The sequence below is a fragment of the Cimex lectularius genome, unplaced genomic scaffold (genome assembly GCF_000648675.2).
Source record: "Cimex lectularius strain Harlan isolate CLEC.00 unplaced genomic scaffold, Clec_2.1 scaffold148, whole genome shotgun sequence".
Classification (NCBI taxonomy): Eukaryota; Metazoa; Arthropoda; class Insecta; order Hemiptera; family Cimicidae; genus Cimex; species Cimex lectularius.
In genome coordinates, this window is record NW_019392849.1 from 728,172 (window position 1) to 750,851 (window position 22,680).

General features: G+C 34.9%; 1 protein-coding gene and 1 non-coding gene across 3 annotated transcripts in view; both read right to left on the reverse strand.

Moving 5' to 3' along the window:
* Positions 1 to 2,780: 2,780 nt before the first annotated feature.
* The window catches only part of LOC106668960 (dopamine D2-like receptor), a 291,887-nt gene continuing 271,987 nt past the window's right edge, over positions 2,781 to 22,680 (reverse strand). For both annotated transcript variants that reach the window (XM_024228681.1, XM_024228680.1), the window contains 2 exons: positions 14,051 to 14,309; positions 2,781 to 4,358 (listed from right to left, as the gene is read on the reverse strand). In XM_024228681.1, the coding sequence (XP_024084449.1) occupies positions 4,144 to 4,358; positions 14,051 to 14,309 (474 nt within the window). In that variant the 3' untranslated portion in view covers positions 2,781 to 4,143. The remainder of the gene's footprint in view (positions 4,359 to 14,050; positions 14,310 to 22,680) is intronic.
* Positions 21,490 to 21,562, reverse strand: Trnay-aua. The gene has a single exon. It is a non-coding gene; the product is annotated as a tRNA-Tyr (tRNA).

Below are 22,680 nucleotides of genomic sequence, written 5' to 3' on the forward strand. Positions count from 1 at the left end.
GTTTATCAAATATGATCACCTGAAGTATATCAAATGGAGGGCCTATGATTACCTAATCCTATTGATGAGGAAAAAAGTAAGGTTCCAAGCTTCAAAATTATTTAATTTATATTTAAGCTATTGGTTGAGATAACAAAGTCAGTGTCACAAGCGGGATTCGAACCCACGACTTTNTGTAAAACTATAAAAATTAGTTTTGCAGCTTAGTCTCGTTTAAATCCCCGAAAAAATGCTAGCTTGCCAGAATGAAAAATATGGGCGGTTAGATGCAGATGTGGTTAGGGAATGGGTGAGCCAAAGGTAGTTTGTCAAGTGGAAAATGATTTTTTTTCCCCTAGAAATAAAATTATCGACGATCAGTTAAAACTTCAAATAAATTAATCCACATTTCATCGACCTTTTAGACTTTATCACGGTTGAATCTTCTTAAAGTTTTTAGACTTTTTTCAACATTATAATTTAAAAATAAACAATTAAATAAAAGTCGATTTACCCAACGAAAATTATACTAAAAATTTTGCTAAAATATGCCAAATTTCAGAAGAAATCGATATTCTATGGAAATGGAAAATGTATCGATACTTTTCTGAAAAAGTTGTTGCCATGCGATATTAGCAACGTTTTACTTTATTAATGCAATATCAAAAACTTAAGAGCATAGGATATCAATTACGATATTCATAATCTGTATAAAAATTGGAGGGCACATATAATTGTTTGTGTTTGCTCATTAGGTTTCTGTAGCAGTAGAGATGGCTAATTGCCCTTATCCTGAAATGAATTAAATATTAGGTATATATTTTTAAAGGTAATAAATATAATATTTATAATTTGGTCTTCACCGAGTATTCTCGGCTGCTTATCCTAGTTGTCTGACAGATAGGCTTGGGAATTTCATACCTTTAGTGTGATTTACAACTAATCTAGCGAGGATGATCGGTAAATTATCAAATCAAATTTTAAAAAAAGTGTTGGTATGAGGTGGAGGGACACATATTAAAATCATTTGCACTGATCCATTACTGGATCAATGGTCACAAGTACATAAGACAGTCAGGGCGAAAAATAAATTATAATTATAATGAAAAGTTATTATAACATCATATTTAAAGTTATTATTACATAGCAACTTGTGAGGAAAGTAAAAGAACAATGCTGCTTTCTTTGACCAACAAAAAGAAAAACTTTTACTAATCTGTTAAACCAATTTCATTTAGAGATGAGTCGGTTATAACATTTTAACTCCGAATGATCTTTCTTAATTAATATAAACTATTCTTCATTTCATCATTGAGGTTCTGTTTTTTCTTTTTATATAAGATTTAATTTTAATTTATAAGCCCATTATTTGAAAGTTTTTAAAGAAAATTCTCAATTGTACAACGCTTCAGAAATCTTGTGCCATTTTCAAAAAAATAGTTTATTTCTGTAAAACTTGTGACCACCCAGTTAGGCTATCATCCTCCAGTGAGGTTGTATTCGGCCTATGGTGTTCCAAATAAGGTTCCTTATTGTATATGTTTTTAAGTTGTACAGACACTATAAATAAAATAATAAACCTATTGTTTAAGATTTCAAATTTAATATTGACCGAAAACTTTCTCCTTACCAGGATATAAGGATATTTGGAAAAGAGCGGAAATATTGTACAACAGCTCATACGTACTTTTTTATTCGAAACAGAAACTAAAAACAGTTACAAGCTTCGATTAGAACTAAATTAAAATTATTCCGAAATCGTGAGATGCGGTCTGGTGTGATGTAGGTTTCAGAAAAACATTTTCTTTATCATCCCATCCTTCCAATATAAACACAAAATAGCAAAATCTCACTGGCACTCTCAAAACGACACGCAAGAATGGCACAATTATACAGAAGATAAACACTTTGAGTGAGTAGAAATACTTTGATTGAATATAAAAAATATATTTTGCATTGTATAAATTCACTTTCCATATCTTAAATGTATTTGTTAAATGTTCGTAAATCCCAGGCCCTGAAGATGATCTCAATAAAGATCGAAACGTTGGCACGATAAAAAAAATGTTTTTCTGAAACCTACATCACACCAGACCGCATCTCACGATTTCTGAATAATTATCGATTAACGGTCATGAATCACCACACACTAAATTAAAAATTACCCAGGAGAAATGGCAGGAATTAAACCCTGCAGCAACAATCAATCAGGCTTACGGCAATTTCGGTTTTATCAGTCCTTCCTTTCGATCCGAGAGCCAGGCGTAGCCTCTTGCCCAATCAGATTGTATTTTCCGCACATCACGCCTCACGGTGGTCCTCATCATCATCCTTGGATCGGTCCTGTTGTCACTCCGCAACAAAATGTTATAATTTTATATGTATTATATTATTACATACATTTACGTCGTACAATTGAGATTTTTTTAACAACAAACACCCATTAATGAGCGTTGGCAGGAAGATTCATCAATTTGAGGGTCTTGGGTTCGAATCCAGCGGATCTGAATTCGAAAAAATGAAAACTTTAATCTAATTATAATAATAAAGAGACTAAGAAGATTTGTGAATTTAAACTCTCTATTTTTTTAAATATTTTTTTAGAACTTGTGATTAATTATGCCATGTATGTAGTGCCCGCATTCTTGCGCCTGTCATTTTTTGCATCTGTTTTACTTCCAAAAAGTGCATGTTCCTAAAAAACAAAAATATTGAAAATATTTATTTATACAAACGAGATTAAAGAATAGGAAGAAGTAGGAAGAAGGATGGTGGGTTTGTGATTAGCAAAAGAAAAGTTGGATGTTTATTCTTTTTTATTTGCTTAAGGGTAACACATTTTGTCACATATGTTTCACTTTATTTATACAAACTACAATATTTTGTACACCAAATTATTAGTTACAATTGTCTTTACCCTCGCTATATTATGCGTGTTCTTAATAATAGAAAATGAGGATATTCCTTTCTTTAAACTAACAATTTATCGCAATCTATCTCATTAACATACATTTATTGCACAAAGAAAAAAATTTCAATTTATGACAGAATTTGACGAGATGCTTTGGTCCAAAAAGATTTTGGAAAATATATAAAAATATTACGTGAACATTCATTTGTGTTGATACGATAACAATTTACTGTTAATTTTGAGTAGAATAGTATAATTTCGTTGCTAAGACCGTTTCGTCTTCACATTCCACGGAATAAAAAAACCACACTGGGCATTAATCTAATGATCTATTTTATTAAATCTCATTTTTTTAATAAATAATTTCAATATACATAATATATACAACAAGAAAGTTACTCTAATTGGGATGTATTTTTATTCTTGTTTTCACCAGTGTAGAACCCTGTATTTATTAGTAATTGATATAAAATATTTGTAAAAAAACGTAAATAAAGATTCTAGAAAAACAAACAGTTCTATAATAATCTAACAATTTTGTTTTGATATAACACTATTAATTTTTCACCCTTAACCTCTACCTTATATAACAATTTATGTACAGGGAAGATGGTAGTGAGATGCGATCGATTTGTAAGATTGCTCTCGATAACATCATCACAGCCGATGCAAAAAGGGGTCCAGGAAATTATCAATTAATTTTTAAAATTTTGGACGGTAACTACAAGACTACGGGGTTTGTCGAGGGAGGAATAATGAAGGACTGGGGTAATTAATATTTATTAAATACAAAACAGCTTATCTCAACTCTTAGCAAAGTCAAATCGGAGAGATAAGTGTTGTTACCACGTTAATCCCGAACAACTATTATGTCTTAATCTATGAGATACTTTCTAGGCTAAGTACGTACCGGCCCTAAAAACAAAATTAAAGGATCTGTTGTTCCATCGGCTCAAAATGGGACCTCAGACCCTTTTTTCAGAATACACTTATAATTAAACATTACTATCTCAAAGAATTTTTATAGTTTTTATAATACATTTATGTACAACATTTAAACTGTTAAGATGATAAGCGTAGAAGCACATTATTAACTATGTACGTAATCTGTTCATAGCTTTATACACAATATCACAAAAATATATTACTCAGTCTGAAATGATGGTAAATAGTATATATACACTGTGAGTCCACTCGCAACAACATACATGGGGGTGGGGGAAAGAGAACTTATATACATTATTGTTTGTCGTTCACGTTCCGATCGACATGAGTTTTTTGAACGCTTTCCGGAATTCAGGGTTGAAAATCGTATAAATCACCGGGTTAACAAAACTGTTCATATAACCAAGCCAGGTGGTGAGGATGAAAGCGGCCACACCGGGCTGGCAATCCGCTCCCAATTTGGAACAAAGGGCGTCCAGGATGTTGCACGTAAAAAAGGGCACCCAGCAAAACAAAAACACACCTGTAAATAAAAATGAATGAATGCAAATGTGTTTAGAATTGAAAAAATATAATGCTAAATTTGTGTAAGAAATTAGTATTTTACGTAAAGATGCTTTTGATTAAGCAATTGTACTTTATTTACATACATATATAAATCTATTAATACATTAATAACACTACATTTCATAAGATACATAGTTTATCTTTCTTAGAACCTCAAAATTGTCACATTTCATACTCTTGTCTTAACCAGAATGCGCAAGATGTAGTATACAATTGCAGTATTCGAAACGTCCAAAAATTTCAGCTTGTTCTGTAAAAATAAAAATATTTTCCACAAAAAAATAAATATACTAATTTCAATTGTTTATAAAAATATATTTATAAATTATTTAATTAAAACAATTTACCATTTTTCTAACTTAGATTTGATAATATAAAACATTACTAATAATTAAGAAAAAACGTTTACTTTGCGATATAGTTACATAGTTTTTTATTAATTTTTAATTAATTTTTTTATGTGTTAGTGAGCTTTCGCTGGTGGGAAAGAGACATCGTCAGTGCCCATTATCTATCAATGGTGCATATTTTACAATGCAGAAATCTACTCCGGGTGATGGACTGTTGTCCATGCCGAAAGGTATTTTGTAAAATATTTGAAGTTTGTTTCTATTCTAGGTATATATATACCATTATTCATTCATTCAATGCAGAAAATTAAAACTATGCAGGTTGAGTTACGCCATCAGCGGGGACGGATAGCAATTTAGCAAATGAGTGTTAACAAGGATTCAAAATGTTTCGTCTAGGAATATCAAGTATTATCGTGAAGTATGATTTATTAGCGTGAATGTGTGGTAATAACCAAATCCGAGGAATGTCAGCGCTCTTACGGACAGAATGTGGTCTTAGGTGTGTCGTGTTAGTCGTTAGCAGTAAGGTCACTTCGGTACTGTTTTGAGAAACCAAAAATTTTGCATATTCACTGTCGAGAGATTAAAAGAAAAGTATTTTTCTGAGCCAATGTCGTTTATATCTGCACAGAAGATTCTGATATGGGAAATAATGGATAGGTCGTGACCCCGGAAGGGTAAGTGTGAGAGAAAATTTGAAGTGAAACTTCAGTAAGCACGAACAAATTGAGAGTTAGAAAAGAAAATCTTGAGGTCATTGTCAATGAGAGATAATAGTAAATCGTGGTTGAGAGCTTAGATTTGATAATATAAAACAATACTAATAGTTAAGTAAAAACGTATACTCTGCGATATAGTTACATAGTTTTTTATTAATTTTTTTTATGTGTTAGTGAGCTTTTGCTGGAGGGAAAGAGACATCGTCAGTGCCCATTATCTATCAATGGTGCATATTTTACAATGCAGAAATCTACTCCGGGTGACGGACTGTTGTCCATGCCGAAAGGTATTTTGTAAAATATTTGAAGTTTGTTTCTATTCTAGGTAAATATATACTATTATTCATTCATTCGATCCAGAAAATTAAAACTATGCAGGTTGAGTTACGCCATCAGCGGGGACGGATAGCAATTTAGCAAATGAGTGTTAACAAGGATTCAAAATGTTTCGTCTAGGAATATCATATGTTATCGTGAAGTATGATTTATTAGCGTGAATGTGTAGTAATAACCAGATCCGAGGAATGTCGGCGCTCTTACGGAGAGAATGTGTTCTTAGGTGTGTCGTGTTTTGTCGTCACCAGTAGACTACGTTCACTTCGGTACTGTTTTGAGAAACCAAAAATTTTGCATATGCACTGTCGAGAGATTAAAAGAAAAGTATATTTCTGAGCAAGTGTCGTTTATATCTGCACAGAGGATTCTAATATGGGAAATAATGGACAGGGCGTGACCCCGGAAGGGTAAGGGTTAGAGAAAATTTGAAATGAAACTTCAGTAAGCAAGAACAAATTGAGAGTTAGAGAAGAAAATCTTGAGGTCATTGTCGATGAGAGATTATTATCCCGTAGTAGAGAGCTTGGAACATTGAGAACATCTGATTGGAATGCGTGGTCACACTGTTGGCAATTATACCTGAATTATAATTATAAACGTTAATACGTTTTTCCTTATGTGTCTGTGTAAGTTGGAGAAAAGAGCCAAAAACAAGTAATCAGATTAAACAGGCATGATTTGTTCGTACATTTAGGAAGTTTTGTAGATTTGCAGTTGATAAAGAAAGTTTCGATTTTGACCGCTGTCTAATTGCTGCCCAATTTGCCACATGGGCCCTCGATCAACATCCATTGTCGACAACATTCATGAAGGAGATGTATTATTAATTCGTCCAAAATTGGACTAATCTGTTTATTCAGATACTGCGACATCTGAGACGCCATGACCTAATTAGATTCCTTTAAAACAATATTTGACCAATTAACAGCTATTTGTTCTAGAGTAAGTTTTTATTATGAAGTATTTACACAGGTATATTTTATTATTAGCAAATATTTTTAGGAAATTCACTGTTCAGTTTCAATTTTTTTTTTGGCAGAGAATTTAAAAAAAATTAAAATTGAACATAACAATGTAACTTTTAATTATTTTTATTAATTTATACCTAATTATATAATTACTCAATTAATTATCCACAATTTTTTGAAAATGGAAACTTTGTGTCACGGATAGGATTCGAACCCACGACTTTCGGCTAAATACGCCGCTGCTCTACTACATGAGCTACCGTGACTTTGATCGCCCATGGCACAAACTTCCCATTTCGACGGTCACGGTAGCTCATAGGGTAGAGCAGCTGCGTATTTGGCCGAAAGTCGTGGGTTCGAACCTTGCCTGTGACACAAATTTTTCATTTCGAAAAAATTGTGTATATCTAATTGAGTTAATGTTATTTACCATTTTCAAATTGAAGAATGATGGAGTGCTTAAAAAGTCCAGAATCTTTTGTAAACCGCTGTTCTTTGCTCACCTCGGCCGACAACACGAAAATTTAAAATTCAAACGGGAACATACAGAAACAGTCTCCGGCTATATTGAACATCATCTTGTTAAAAGACACGGCTAAAACAGTGAGAAGTGTTTATTGCTTATTTTATTTTGAGTACCAAATGGCTAAACGGCAGATTAGGTAATTCGTATGAACTTACATAAAACTGACAACAAAACAGGCAGAATAAAGAACACCTAGTGGGTACGTGATCATTCAATATTTTCAATTAACGGATTATAAAAATGATAAAACAACTGAATTATAATTGATATGTAATGTGTGGTTGTGAAGAAAATTTAGTGTCACGAGCGGGACCCGAACCCACAACCTCCGGGGCTTTATACCCCGATATACAGGGTCCTTTTTAGATGGTCCGGCTGAATTTCAGTGAACGTGAAAAAAAATACATGCTTATTATTTTTTAGCCTGGTTTCAAATGTTTACCTTTTTTTGGAGAAAATGATGCAAGGTATTTCAGGCCCATTTCAAATTCAAAATTTTAAATACGACCCTATACATCATTTTAAACGATTTTTTATACTGAAAACAATTGTGCAATTGGATTTTAAATTGGTCGAAAATGACAAAGTCAAGGGAAAAAGTCATTTGGTTTCTTTTTTATTAATCACATTTCTTGTTTCAACTGCCGGCCTTGCGAAAATATGAAAATATTTCATTTTTTATCCACTCTTCACCGGTGCTCAGAAGGATAAAGTCAGGGGAGATGATTGACAAGCATTTCCTACCCTTTGCCCCAGTTCTTCAACTGAGGTTGCTAATTATGATAGGGGTAAGTACAGTATTAAAAATGGGCCCAGAGAAAATTAAATCGGATGTCGGAGGATGCTTCCGGGAAGTGACGATTCAAATAATGTCTCACCTGCAAACAATTGTATCCAGAGTATCAATCAAGCTGGAGATCATGATTGTCGTTGTTGCAGAGAAACATCATTTAATAGTGTTGGTAAAACCTCTCTCAAAAAATTGAGGTAGTGAGCACCATTTAAATTATTCCCAAAATAATTTATTCCCGAGAAGTCCACAACAAAGGTTAATACTGTGAGCCCCTGATGATAAGAGCACGAAATTCTCAGATTTTTCTCTGCCCACGTTCGAAAATTCCAACAGTTCAGTAGGCGAGTAGAGGTCGAGTTGGATTCATCAGTCCGTAGGAGAATGGAAGAACCTTTTCTTCATCCTCCCAAATCGACATTTATGCAAGGAGTGTTATACGCCTGTCCTAATCAGAGTTGGGGACAATATGAGAACGATAAGGCTTAAAATTGTAAGTCCGAAGTACTTATCTAATTTTATTTTTTGAAAAATCTAAAACCCTTCCACCATTTTGGAAAGAGGAATTCGGATTTTCGCGAACAAACAGTAAAATATTCGGCTCTTCGTCGAAATTACGCCGCCAGTTCCTTTTTGCCATAACTTTGTCGTTTTTGTACCAAGTTAAAAACAGCTGTAAGCTGTGGTCCCATTCGTTCTATTTATTAGGGATAACTTCGTGTTAATGCATGACAATGCTCGACCGCATGTAGCTCGAGATGTCACCCATTATTTGCAGGATGAAGGGATTACCACAATGAATTGGCCAGCACGTTCTCCTGATATGAATCGCATAGATAGAACATTTATGAGACATGTTACAGACGGTTTAGACGTTCGCCGACTCCAGTAGGTTGAGAAGTTTCAAACCGCTCTTGTTGAAGTAAATTCTGTTCCAAAGGACAAAACTCGATCACTCATTTAGTCAGTGCCTAGAAGACGTACGGTTTTCCGCGAGTCCCCAGAAGGTAATCCGCGTGAAGAAGAACTAAACTATGCATTAAATAGTTTGTTACAATGCAGTTTGTCGCTAAATTAATTTTCAGGTATTTTTGTGAATTTTCTGTCAAACCATCGTAATTAAACAATTTTTATTAAAACTCAACTTTTTTGAGTTTGAGTGTGTAAGAAAAATTACAGTACAAGAAGATGCAAATTACACTGTGGAATATATATATAACCATATTATCCGTTTTTTTGCTCCACTCTGTCTTTTCTTTAGGCATAGAGTTTCACATTTTACAATATTCAGATCGAGACAACCAATCTCAGACTGTGAAATAATCTTTTTCTTTCCGTAAAATCACATTTCTTACAATCCGAACCTGCCCAATTACAACCGTTAATTAAAAGTTTTAATTTGATATCAGATCTAAGGCACGCAGGGGAAAAAGTTTATTTAAATAAATTAAGCCATGAAATCTCATTATAGAAAGGTTTTTTCGAACACTTATTTCTTATTCAAAGGTTTTTTAACAAATTATTACAGAGTCTTTCTTATCGAAGATGGACGATAATGAGTGGTAAAAAAATATTATCAAAATATTTAAATAAATAAATAGTTGTTGGCTACCATGACTCCGTAGGCAGAGTGAGGCTGGCTTGGCGATAGCTAAAATGTAAAATCATAATTTATCATAAAATCAATAATTCACAATTAAGTTATATAAATTAGATAAAACAATAAAACGCAATTTTATATTTGAAACTGCAACGAACAAAAAAAAGCTAAATCAAGTTTGATCATTCCTTAAGTAATATTATTTTAGTTTTATGACAATATACGAAAAGTTGTTTTTATATTTTATAATCTCAATGAACATTTGTTACAACCAGTTTTTAAATTTGTTAAAAATTAACTAATAATAATTTAGCTATTCGGCTTACATTTTAAAATAATTACATACTCAATAATACAATTTGTGGATTAATTAAATGCAATAGTCATAATAATAAAGGAGACAACATTATGGATTAGTTCTACACGCCCCGTTGGATATAAATGAAGATATAATATGTCCAATCACCTACCTGAATATTATAGGTATTAAAACAAAGAACAACGAGTAACTTAGTATTAGTCGGTACAAAACATTAATCAATGTAGGTAATTGGAGTACAATATTAAACCAAATAGAGCACTCATCAATGCGTAAACCTTTAATGACTACGAGCCTAAACTTCAATAGTGAAGAGATGGTACATTGAAGTGCCCTAAGACACCATCGCTTTGACATTCCTTGAGATCATACATAAAAGGGAAGAATAATTATTCGGAAAATCTCTTCAGTGATGGCTCTTTTGAAATTTATGAATTGAATATTAGAACCAATTTGCGTCAATTTTAAGCTCGTTAGAGTTAGGAAAGAATATAAACGAATAATGGAACTAACGAAAAGTTTAAACCTCAAAAGAGAAGAGTCGCCTTGTCTAATTGTATAATATAGGGGGTTCTGTAATAATGTTTAATAAGACAACGATAAAATTATGAAAAAACTGCTTCTTTTGACCCATCAAAGCTGATCAACTTTATGCGAATAAAGGGAATTCTAAAAAAGTCGCGATATTAAGGTACATTAAGCACGTTTATTTTTTTAAAATATTGTTATTTTTTATTATTATGTTAAGGCCCTGACGAACTACATTGGTCATTGCACCTCGCTATTTCTTTGCATTTCTTTTCCTGTCACCTCGCTTTAAATGCTACTGTTTTTTTCCTGTTATGCTGATGTATGAGACGGTAACGGACTCTACCTCTTTTCTATACCATATCGCTAGACACTCTGCTTCTCAGGACCTCGTCAATTTTCGATACACACTTGCACAATAAAACGAGAAAAAAGATACAACATGATAGTCTGGTTATTATTTACACTAACTTAAAAGATCTCGTTAATCCTCGGATTGTTTGGCGATGAGAACTCCATTCCCGCAAATAAATTACATTTACTCAGAACAATTCGTTCACACTACCCGAAAGTTTTCTAAATTCCTCGGGGTAATCGAGGAAATAAATTAAATTAACACACAAAAATTCATTCACTGTCGACACTCGACATTCCTAGGGTGATTGTGGTTTACGTCCTTCCATCCGCTCAAATAAATTACATTTACATACAACAATAATTAATATTTCAATCAATATTTCATTCACTTTACCTAAAGTACTCGATATATCTTGCGCTAATTAATAACTAAGAATAACATTCAGGCAATTAAATTGAATTCGCACAGTAAAAATCAGACTAGCTGAACAAGAATACTCGAATTTCCACGGGGTAATTGAGCATAAGCCTATTCATACTAGTAAATTACATCACATATCATATTCATAATACCCTATAATACCTCACAGTACTTAATATGCCTCTCGGTAATTGTGGATAACCTCTCAATTCACGATACTAAATGCTTTAATTAATTTTGTTTTAATTTAAGGTCTTAGTTCAGATGAAAATATCAGTGTCACGAGCGGGATTCAAACCCACGACGTGCCGCTCAATACACCGATTTTCTAACCACTTGAGCTATTGTGACTTCAGTCCACTCAAACACCAACTCCTCATCTTAACCTACAAGCTTTCGAATTTTCCCTCTTTTTCCCATTTTTCAAATGTCGTATAATCAGGATTCGAATATCAATATTATGAAATGACGACGGGAGGTGTTAGCGAAGTGATTACTTCTTTAATTATTATATTAATCCATATGTTTAGCGATCATAATTGACCATATTATTTCAATTAATTATTCTTTTTATCTAAGGTCTTCGTTGAGATGGAAAATGGTAAAAAGAGAATTGAGAATTGGTTGGAACTCGATGAGGAGTTGGCGTCTGAGAGGATCAAAATCACGATAGCTCAAGTGGTAGAGCAGCGGCGTATTGATCCAAAGATCGTGGGTTCGAATCCCGCTCGAGCCAGTGACTTTTTCATATCAACCAAGACCTGAAATAAAAAGAATGCTTAACTGAAATCATTAATACGTTCAATTATGACCGCCGAAGTTATATGAATTAATCTAATAAATACATTTCCATTCTTCCAATAAATATGATATACCACATACATTAAAGGTACTAATATTTATATTCATTTACAAATGTTTATAGCCCTGAGATAACAGATTAGAAATTATTGCAACATTTTACACCGAATATTTTGTTGTGTTTGTTTTAAATTTTGCTTATTGCGTAAAATAGTTGGCAGATTAGAATAATTTTCCTGCATGTATTGCACTTTTTTATAAATCAATTATATAAATACTGTTTTTATTACTTATTAAAAGAATGGTCAGCAGCAGACTTTGAAGATACATTCAAGGGTCCGCTTGGAGATAAATTGGAGGAATAATATCTGAAAGATCGCCGAGGTTCAAGAGACATCTGCGATAAGGGAGGCCGTGACGAGCGGCTCTGAAAGGTGACAAGAGGTGAGAAAGAGACTAGTTTCCAGTATTTGGAGGGAGAGTGATCGTCCGTCCCTTCTGACCCTTTTGTCCCTCAATTTTATTAAGCGTCGACGACTTAAAATCAATACGCCCCTCGTCGTCCTCCCTACACCTCGGCCCTAGGTAAAATATTCCAAAAAACCCGGATCAGGTTCCAATTTGCCGGTAGTAGCCCACCCTTAAGCGGAATACTTCCGAAACCGAAAGTTTGCCCAGAATACGAAAATACCCCGTTAGCAGAGGGTGCTACAAGCTTTTTAGTTAAAGGCGAATTTCTTCAGTTGACACATTCTTGATATTATATTTTTTTAATGTATGAATATGTATAAGATATACGTAATAAAACGTCCGATTCCCAAAAGTTTTATTTCTGTCTAAAACTTTATCAGGTCCATTGTAAGCATTTTTCAAAATTGAAATTAAAACTAGCCGTTTATGTTTTTACCAGATTGGTTTGATCCGTTGTGGCTGAACGTGATGTCTTTGAACACCGCATTGGATTTTAGTTCATTCGTTATAATCATAATTTTTTTCCACTTTTCCGAAATTTTCAATTTTTTTATGTATTTATATATTTTTAACTTTACAAAAGTATGTAATACATAAAAAATTTGCGTCTGTAGTTTTCTAGTCTAATTTGTTAATACCGAATGATCTTTTGTTTGAGGGAATTGGTTTATTATCAATTTAAAATTGTAAAAATTTATAATTAACTCTTTTAGCGTTTACCGAGTAAGGGGCGTCGGTAGCCGCAACTGTTTAGGCGTTGGCACGGCGATCATCACTGTAAGGTAAAGGTCCCGGGTTCGAATCCAGCGGTGCTGTATTAGAACCGGACATACTTACGTATGGGCTTTTTTCCAAAAACACCGGCACTCTAAGGGTTTATATGACCTCTGCTGTTGCGAGCCAAAAAAATAATAATAATGTTTACCGAGCAATTTTTTCTTATTAGAAAATGGCGCCAGAATTCATGCAAAAAGCTAGTAAATTGTTTTTCCAATGGTGTGTCGAAAAATGCATCCATATTAAACGAACATTTTTGAATAGTCTTATTAGGCTTGAATGTTTATAAATATGTGGTATTCAAAAAGGACTTAAAGCCTCAATTAAAGATTTTTATTTCAAACACGGTTTACAGCACCATATTAATAAACTTTATATTATATGGAATTAATGAAAGGTATGCAGGGTAAAAAAACTGACAAAGGTAGTAAACATTAGTGAAATTAAACAATAGAATTAGTTAATTTTACTAACATTTAATTATCTTCTTATTAAACAAGAAGCATGATCGGTTTACTCGTTATTTATATCAAAATTAATTACTTTCAAAATTATAAAAAAAAATAATTATTGAGTTTTATTTATGGCTGGGGTTCTAGGAAATATTATTTGATTTTTTTAATTAGCCTTTGATAATAGTAAATTAAAAAATATTTTATTTAATGTTAAATAAGATGATTACCGAGCACAATTGCTAGGGTCTTTGTAGCCTTCCGTTCTTTCTTTGCTGAGCTTTTTTCCCTCTTTTTTCTCGACGCTTTGTTAACTTTATAAATTGTGAATCTTGAGGCAGCCGAGGCTTTTCTTTCCTTTTTGCTCCCACTGGTCGTCCCTTCGTCTTCCGATGACGCCCGGACGGCGCTCACGCGTCCTCGGCCGCCACGTCCTGCCGCAGAGCCGTTCCTTTTCACGCTCTGGCCGGCTTCTTCGACGACACCGCACTGAAAAATAAAGAAGTGATCAGCAAGAAAGTATATAAATTGAAATAAGCCTAGGGTAAATCATGTAAGAAAATGAGCTGTGACGACGTGATCGGTGATACTTTACAAATTGCCTTTATTGCCCCTATAAATCATTTCGTATCCTATTATCACGGGGCCATTAATTCAGCTTGATCATTCTCTCGGTTCTAACTATTTGCCAAGTTTGACACCAAAGAGTCGACAATCAAATTCTGGCTAGGGGTAATGCTGAAATAATCAAATTTGGTCAATATAATCTGCCGTATGAATATCCTAAACAAAGTGAAGAAAGGAAGGTTTTAAATGAAAAAATGGAAAATGTATTGTGTGAGTTTTGAACGTTAAGTTATAAATGTCTAAAGTAAAAAAAGACGCTTTAAACTAACATAAAATACCAAGTTCTTTTACACTTAACCTTATCACCAAAATTATTTAATAACAAAAACCTAGAAATAATACAAAAACATAAAAATCCCGCACGTGTTCATCACAAGGCAACAAATTACATCAATTCAATTTATTTATTATCAGTGTGCAAAGAGATGGCAGTTGTTTATATCTTACGTTGTAAATGGGATAATGGCAGAGGAAACAAGGCATGTGGAGACTGGTTGACGAGGTAAATTTAATTTCCGCCGCTGGAAAAAGTGCTGACGTTGAAAAGGTGGCCGTGGCTCGTAGTAAACGGATTAGTAGTGGCATTCGGCAAGAAGGAAATATGTGGGCCCCATGGACGTGACTCTCAAGTAAGGTTCCAACTCCTATTATTTGTGGGACCCGTGAGGGAATTCCGAAACGCTGCAACCATTTAATACAACAGAGATAATGTCCTTAATGCATTCGGTATACTGTTCATTAACGGTAATGCAATATCGAAGTCAGTGATGATACATTAATACGATATTAGCAGTTCAGTTATTAAGTTCAAACTAATTACAATAGCTTTCCAAATCCAGCACGTAAATGGAAGTTTGTATATGTTTCTTTTAGTAAAGCATACTCATTTGATGTCGAAAAATTCCCATTATTAAAATGTGTTCATTCAAATACAAACTTGAAATAGCATAATTGTTTAAACAAAAGTTTTTCATTCATAAACGAAAGGAACGAACGAAGAAGCAGGAAAGTAGGGAGATTGAGTGAGTGAATGAGAGAGAGTAAGAGAGAGAGGAGAGAGAAAGAGAAGAGAGAGAGAAAAAAGGGGGTATGTGACAGAGAAGGAAAATAACGGAACGACCTTAACGAACGGAGAAACAAGAAAGTAGAGAGATTGAACAAGAGAGAGAGAGTGAGATATCGAAAAAGAAAGAGAGCGATATAAAGAGAGAATGTGGCAAAGAAAGAGGATAAGGGACTGAACTGTACGAACTGAGAAACATGAATGTAGAGAGAGTGAGAGAGAGAGAGAAAGAATGAGAGAGGAGACGGAGAAATAGGATAAGAGACCGAACTGTACGAACGTAGAAACAGGAAAGTAGAGAGAGAGAGTGAGTGAGAGAGATAAAATGAAAGAGAAAGAGGGAGAGAAATAAAGAGAGAATGTGACACAGAAAGAGGATAAGGGACAGATCTGTACGAATGGAGAAAACACGAAAATGGAGGGAGTGAGTGAAAGTGAATGAAAGAGAGAGAGTGATGAGGGGGGAGAGGGAGAAAGCCAGAAAACCAGAAATACATGAAAACAGCCCGACAGACAGTCATAAAAAACGAACCGAAAAACGAAAAGTCGCACGGCTTGCAGATAGTTTTCTGATACACAGAGTCAGAATGATATGCCGAAGTACTGACTAGAAATAGAAAGAATAACTATTCTATAGCCAACCAGATTAACCGACCGATATTATATCCCATGGGGGGTTGCAATGCCATCAGGATTCTTTAGCGTGCGCACCTGGCACATGGCCTTATCTCACGTTTAGATTCTCAAAATAGGAACGACACATCTCAGCTCACAAATGATCAGTGTTAATACTGTGTAGCAGCCACAGACTAAGTTGACTTGTCCCGGTGGCTCTTCCGAGGAGATTGGCCGTCATTTATGCTCCCGACAGTGTGCCGCAAGGCTATTGGAAAGGCGCCGCTCACTCGGTACTGAAATCTGTTGACTAACATGTTATACTATCTAGATAGAGAAGGTAACTGTATCTCCAAAAGTGTTGGTCCCGACCAGCGTCGGATCCGCTCCGGGCACGGGTATTGTTTATAGTGGGATTTCTAAGTACCCTCCCAGGGGTCTCCCCACTAAATCACTACGATTTTATTCCCATGTAGCGCGTGCCAGGTCTTGGAACTTGGAACTTTGCGCTACACCGTAGTATAGGAGAGCTATGCTCTCTGTGCTCTCTCTCCCGCCTTTGCAGACAGGATCTGGTGCCCTTCCCCGTCTGTGCTACTGATCGAGCACCAGCCGCCGGCCTGCTGATGCAAATTCCGCCTGACCAACGCATTAACCGACAGACAGATGCAAATTCCGATAGACAGTCATAAGTACAGAAAATATATCGTTATACAGCAAAACAGGTAGGCGTACAGAAAGAACGACGGGAAGAAAAACAGGCGGAAAGAACATCCGACAAAGAGGTAGATAGCCAGACAGCAATCCATATCGACAGACAAATAGAAAGAATGACCATCAGGCTGACAGACAATAAAACCAACGGACAAGTGTTTACGGAGAGAGGGAAATAAGAGCTAGATGGTAAAAATCAAAGAAACACAAACGGCACAAGAGATTAAATAAGAACGAAGTATCTAAAAGACAGATTTAAAAACCGAAGTTACAAAGAAAAACCCCTGCGACACGAGAAAAAATGAAAAAGTGAAAATAAATAAGACAATAAATGAAAAGAGAATGATATAGAGGTTTCATGTACCTTTTCGAACTCCTAGCATAATTACGAGAATCCAGTAATAGATACATGAAAACATCGATAGCGATTAACAAGGACAAATCAACCAAGAGTTAAATTAAAATAAAATAGAATGAGCGGCAAATTAAATTAAAGTCAAGTGTAATAGAGAAATACTGACTTACAATTAAATCTAAACCCATTAAAAAACAATTGTACAATGCATGCAGAATAATTTATTGGGGTAAATAAAGACAAAGTTACAGAGAGAATATTTTTAAGGGTAAAAATATGGAGGACAGGGTTGGAACATATCCTCACATTTCCGGCTTTCAAAGGGCCTACTCTCTATTTTTATGCTCTTTGGCTACATTTACGTGAATGAAAGATTTATTTACCTTGTTGCAAATTTTTTACACTCATACCATCAGATGGGAAATTTTATTGTAATTGTGCTAGTTTTATTTTAATTTATTTCGGTGAATTCGTTGGATATTCTGAATATTTTCACCCTCCTGTTACTATTTCACCCACTGACTATCCATGTCTGTTCGACTTTATACTCAATTTTATTTAATGTTAATTTTATTCTGTTTATATTCATAAATTGTAATTACAAAAAGTGTGTCATGGGACACCTGTTGCCTATTTATACTTGTTAATAAGTTCTCTTCATATTGTCCTCTTTTGAATAACAAATTATTCTTTTTTTTCTCCAATAAATCGGAGATTAAAAATATTCTTTATCAATTTAGTTTATTTGCGTGATATAATTTTTTATCTATAATATTGGATATTTCTTCATATGTGCAAACTCAAAACATTGGTTAAGAATGGTTATATTTATAAAATTTTAACAAATGGCTATGAAAATTTTAAAGATATAGATACAAGAACAAGATATTGAGAGATACCAGCAATGTTACTTTTTATAGAAATAATAAGTAATAGAGTAACAGTAGTAATTTAAAGAAATGATAATAAGGTGGGGTGAGTATGTTGTTTAATCTCGTTTAAAGATAATTCTTATTCACAGTTTGTAAAAAAACAAACTGGACAAACTGTGAGTAAAGCTAAAGAGATGTTACTTTTTTTTCTAGAATTCCATTACATTTCATGAAGGTACAGGTTTCTTTTAGATAGATAACCTCCAATTGGATAGGTAAGATATTTATAAAAAGCACATGTAGCAAAATTGAAATTACGATGACATAAGAATTTGTAATTGAAAAAAAATCTATTTATATATCTACAATATAATCATAATAGGGACAAACATCAATAATAGGGAAACTAGCCGATTGGATTTAATCTTCAGGTGTGACATAAATCAACGTTACAGAAAAATTGCTCCTTATTAACTATTTACGAGGTCGTGTATTTGTATAAGGTAATCAAAGAACAAAATTCAGAATTACAAAACTATTTTAAAATTGATAGAAATAAGTGGTCTGGATTGTTGTACTTATTTAAGCACGTTGATCCATTTCCTACCTATTTCTCTTTGTTATGTCTGAGTATAAACTGTTTTGCGCTAAGGCAGAAATTTCCTGTTGTCAAACTCTCCGCTGGCCGCATATTGTTTTTAGATTTTCCAATATTGCGGTTTACCATGCCATTGATTTCCACCTGTCAACAGCAAGTTCATACCGCTAAACTCCTAACTCATTCGCTTGGCACAGGTGCGGCTCAGAGAACAAGAAGAAAATTCTTAACAAGGTGATTTAGTTGTTACTCGTTCGGCTTGTTAATTATCTTCAATATCTATGAGATTTGTATTACTGTGTAAAATATGGGCGCACATATGGATTTTTTTTCTTTAAACCTGGGGGCTTCCAGTCATTTCAGCCCCCTCGCACTGCACTGTTAGGGCCAATGGTGTACTCATTATTCCGCCATCGGCCCCTACAGTCTAAAAAGATCACTCACTTACAACAAACAAATAAATAAATTACTTACAAATAAATACACGACACAATGAAACACAACACAGATATTTAAAAGTGAGGAAACACCCCCGTTTCACTTAAAAAGCTGAATAGGGGATCCAACACTTGCTCACTTACTCGCCCAAGTACCGTTCTTATGTCGGGGTTCATGCCTACTCGCTCACTGTAGGGGGCCAAGGCACGGCACTCTTCGACAAGATGAGACACACTGAGCAACCTTTTGGTTTTGACTCAGAAGCAGATGTCCGTGTGTCAGACGGGTATGCCCAATCCACAACCGAGTTAACACGATCCTTTCATTTCGTTTCAGATTCTCATGGGGCCATCGTTCAGTCGTGCCCTTAACTTGCAGGAGCTTCTCGGACGACCCGGCCCACTGACGCTGCCAACGCTATCTCACAGCTTCTTTACTGCTCGCAGAGCGTCACCGGGCCGGATCGCGGTAACTTGGTCTGGAGGGCGAGAGGACCCAGCTTTCGCTGCCTCGTCTGCACGTTCGTTGCCCTCCAGCCCTTCAGACAACTACTACCGTTTTTCCCAGGCGCTCCAGCTCAGCATATCTTTCTAAAAGGAGTACGACAAGAGGGTCCGTGGAGAATCTGTCCTGTATTGCCGATCTGCACTGAGGAAGTCCGTACAGACAAGGAAGGCAGAGGCTTCATGTCTCGAATCACCCCGAGTTCGTGCCAGATCGCATAGAGTTCCGCCGTGTACACGGTGCAGTGCCGCGGGAGTACCCATGAAATGGACGAACCCCCGTTATACACGGCGCTCGCCACACGCACACACACACACACACACACGCACTTGGACCCGTCCGAAAAGACGAGACGAAAACCAGAAATTCCCATCTGAGTTCTAAAAACCCAGCTCGGTAATGGTGCGGCGGTGTACACGACCCAATACCGAGAGGTCGTCCCGGCTGGAAGGACCCAGGGCGGTGTCGGTCTGTTGCCCCGAGTCCCCAGTGTCAGACCCGCCCTCCCAACGGCTTTGTTAAAGCGAATTCCTCGCACATATGGATAACAATAGGAGAGCGAGAGGAAAGAGAGTGAGAGTGAGTGAGAGCGAAAAAGGGAGAGAGAGATTTAAAAAAAAAAAAAAATAATAATTCCATGACTAAATCCAGCTTGGTATTTACTTAGCATAAATAGGACTATTATTGTTTAAACAATAGTTTATGCAAAATATGTCCTTTCATAATAATATTTTTGATAATCAAGGGCCAATTGTGAAAATTTATCTATGAATATTACCATTTTCTTCACTTTGATCCGTTGTGTAATTGCATTCCAATACGTGGTCCTCTTGACCACAAAGCCTTTGGTTGCGTTTATTCCCAAGAAGCCTATTGGACATATTGAGGAATTTTAACCTTCCAATACCCCTTTCATCATAAAGGATTCAATTTAATTAATCAAAACATAAATTCCTTTTGGATCTGCTTACAATATTTCGCTCGGTTTTAAAGTTAAAAAGGTAAATGATCATTTACAAATTCAATAGAGGACATTTGTATAAATGTATTTAATAATCGTGTTATGCTAAGCGTGTCTAATCAAGCAGCGAACGCCATATTTATGCATGACGTATGGAGTAGATATACAGAGTGTAGCAGTATGTCAGAAACAAAACAAGCTCGCAATCCTGGAAGAATAATTGCTTGCTATATATAATCTACGCACTTGTTTTAATAAAAATGAGAGATATATAATTTAAAACCACTTTGCCATAACATTAAAAAAAGGAAACATTCTTCATTGTGTTTTTTACTAACACCGTAAAAAAAGGAAACGAAAGAGGATCAAGAGGATTCAATTCCAATGTCGATCTGTCGATAATCTATTGTGATGTTTCTTGTTTTTTATGACCGTGATAAAGCCGATAAGAAATGTCTCCAACATGAAATCTTTTTGACGAAACCTATCGTATTACAATTTGTGTGAAACAGAAATCTCTGTACCAGATTTTTTCCTGTTACTGAGTAAAATGAAATTTTGCAATTAACGTCTTGCCTCATGAACATCGACTAGTTTTCCTGATTGAGAAAGAAATTTAATTATAAATGTTTATGATTTCGATGTTTTAGTATAACAATTCTACTGTTAATTGATCTATTTTAAAACCATCGGTTTTTACAAAACCGCTGAAAGTTTACTGTTTTAACTTTATCAATGTTACTTATCAGTCGTGCGTCGATATAATCGGTAATACACAATTTCTGTATAATTTATACTTGGGGAGAATAAAATCAACGCAATGATATCATAGTTGTTTTTAAATTCATTATTTTTCGTGGTCCGCTTGACCAATTAATATCATTCAATTAATTAAGGTTTTTAGTTGAGATAAAAAAGTCAGTGTCACGAGCGGGATACGAACCCACGACCTTCGGCTTTATACACCGCTACTCTACCACTTGAGCTATCGTGACCTCGACTGGGGTGTTGAGATGGGAAGTTAGTGCCCGAGTGGTCGAGGTCACGATGGCTCAAGTGGTAGAGTAGTGGCATATCAAGCCGAAGGTCGTGGGTTCGAATCCCGCTCGTGGCACTGACTTTTTATTTCAACTAAAAACCTTACTTAATTGCAGTTGTTTTTAAAGAAGTTTCATGTAAACAAAATTTAATTTTGAACCATTGTTGTCCAACAATAAACGTTATCACCACACCTCCCACCACAAACGCCTATAGCGACAACCTACAGAACAAACGCCAAACAGCCTCACTGGCAGTTCCTCACTGAAGATGTCTCAATGTCAAAACGCGTTTTAATAGTTCAATAAACCCGCGAATAAAGATGGACAGAAAAGCGACCCATGTCGGTTCAGCATGATTTCACCTATCCACAGATTTATACGCAGCATGTTATTACTAAAAACAACGTCGGCCAACATTAATTTCGAGAACCAGTAAAGCGCATAATGTTAACGACGAGTTAACGTTTTGTTAACGACACAAAAATAACGAAGTGGAAACACTTCTGTTATTACGATAAACTTTTACTCGAAATAGAACAGTGATTCTGTCAATTAGTTCTGACAGAGATTCTTCACACCAAGAAATATCTTGATGCCTATCACCCTACACCGTGACACTTCAACTTTCAATCTAACGAAATAAACTTGTTGCTGGTTCCTGTCCTTTAACTGTCCGAGCATCGTTAGAGAATCTGACGTCTACAATCTTCTAAATGTACCCAATCAAAAATCTTTCGGCAAACAGGAAAATAATTTCTATATTTATTTCGGAAAACCAATACAATCCATACTGATTTAGTAATTATAGAAAAAACATGCATATAATTTTAAAACATCAATAAACCACTACCAATAAAAACAACAAAATATTAATTATTCACAGATCGACCTATAGCATTTAAAACATACGAAAATAAAATGTTTAAAAAATACGAACTTATATAGGGTAATAATATTATCTAAATACAGAAAATAACACTGGTAATTCTGATGAATTGGAGACCGTGAGATGCGGTCTAGTGTGACGTAGGTTTTAGAGAAACATTTTCTTTATAGTGCCAACGTTTCGATCT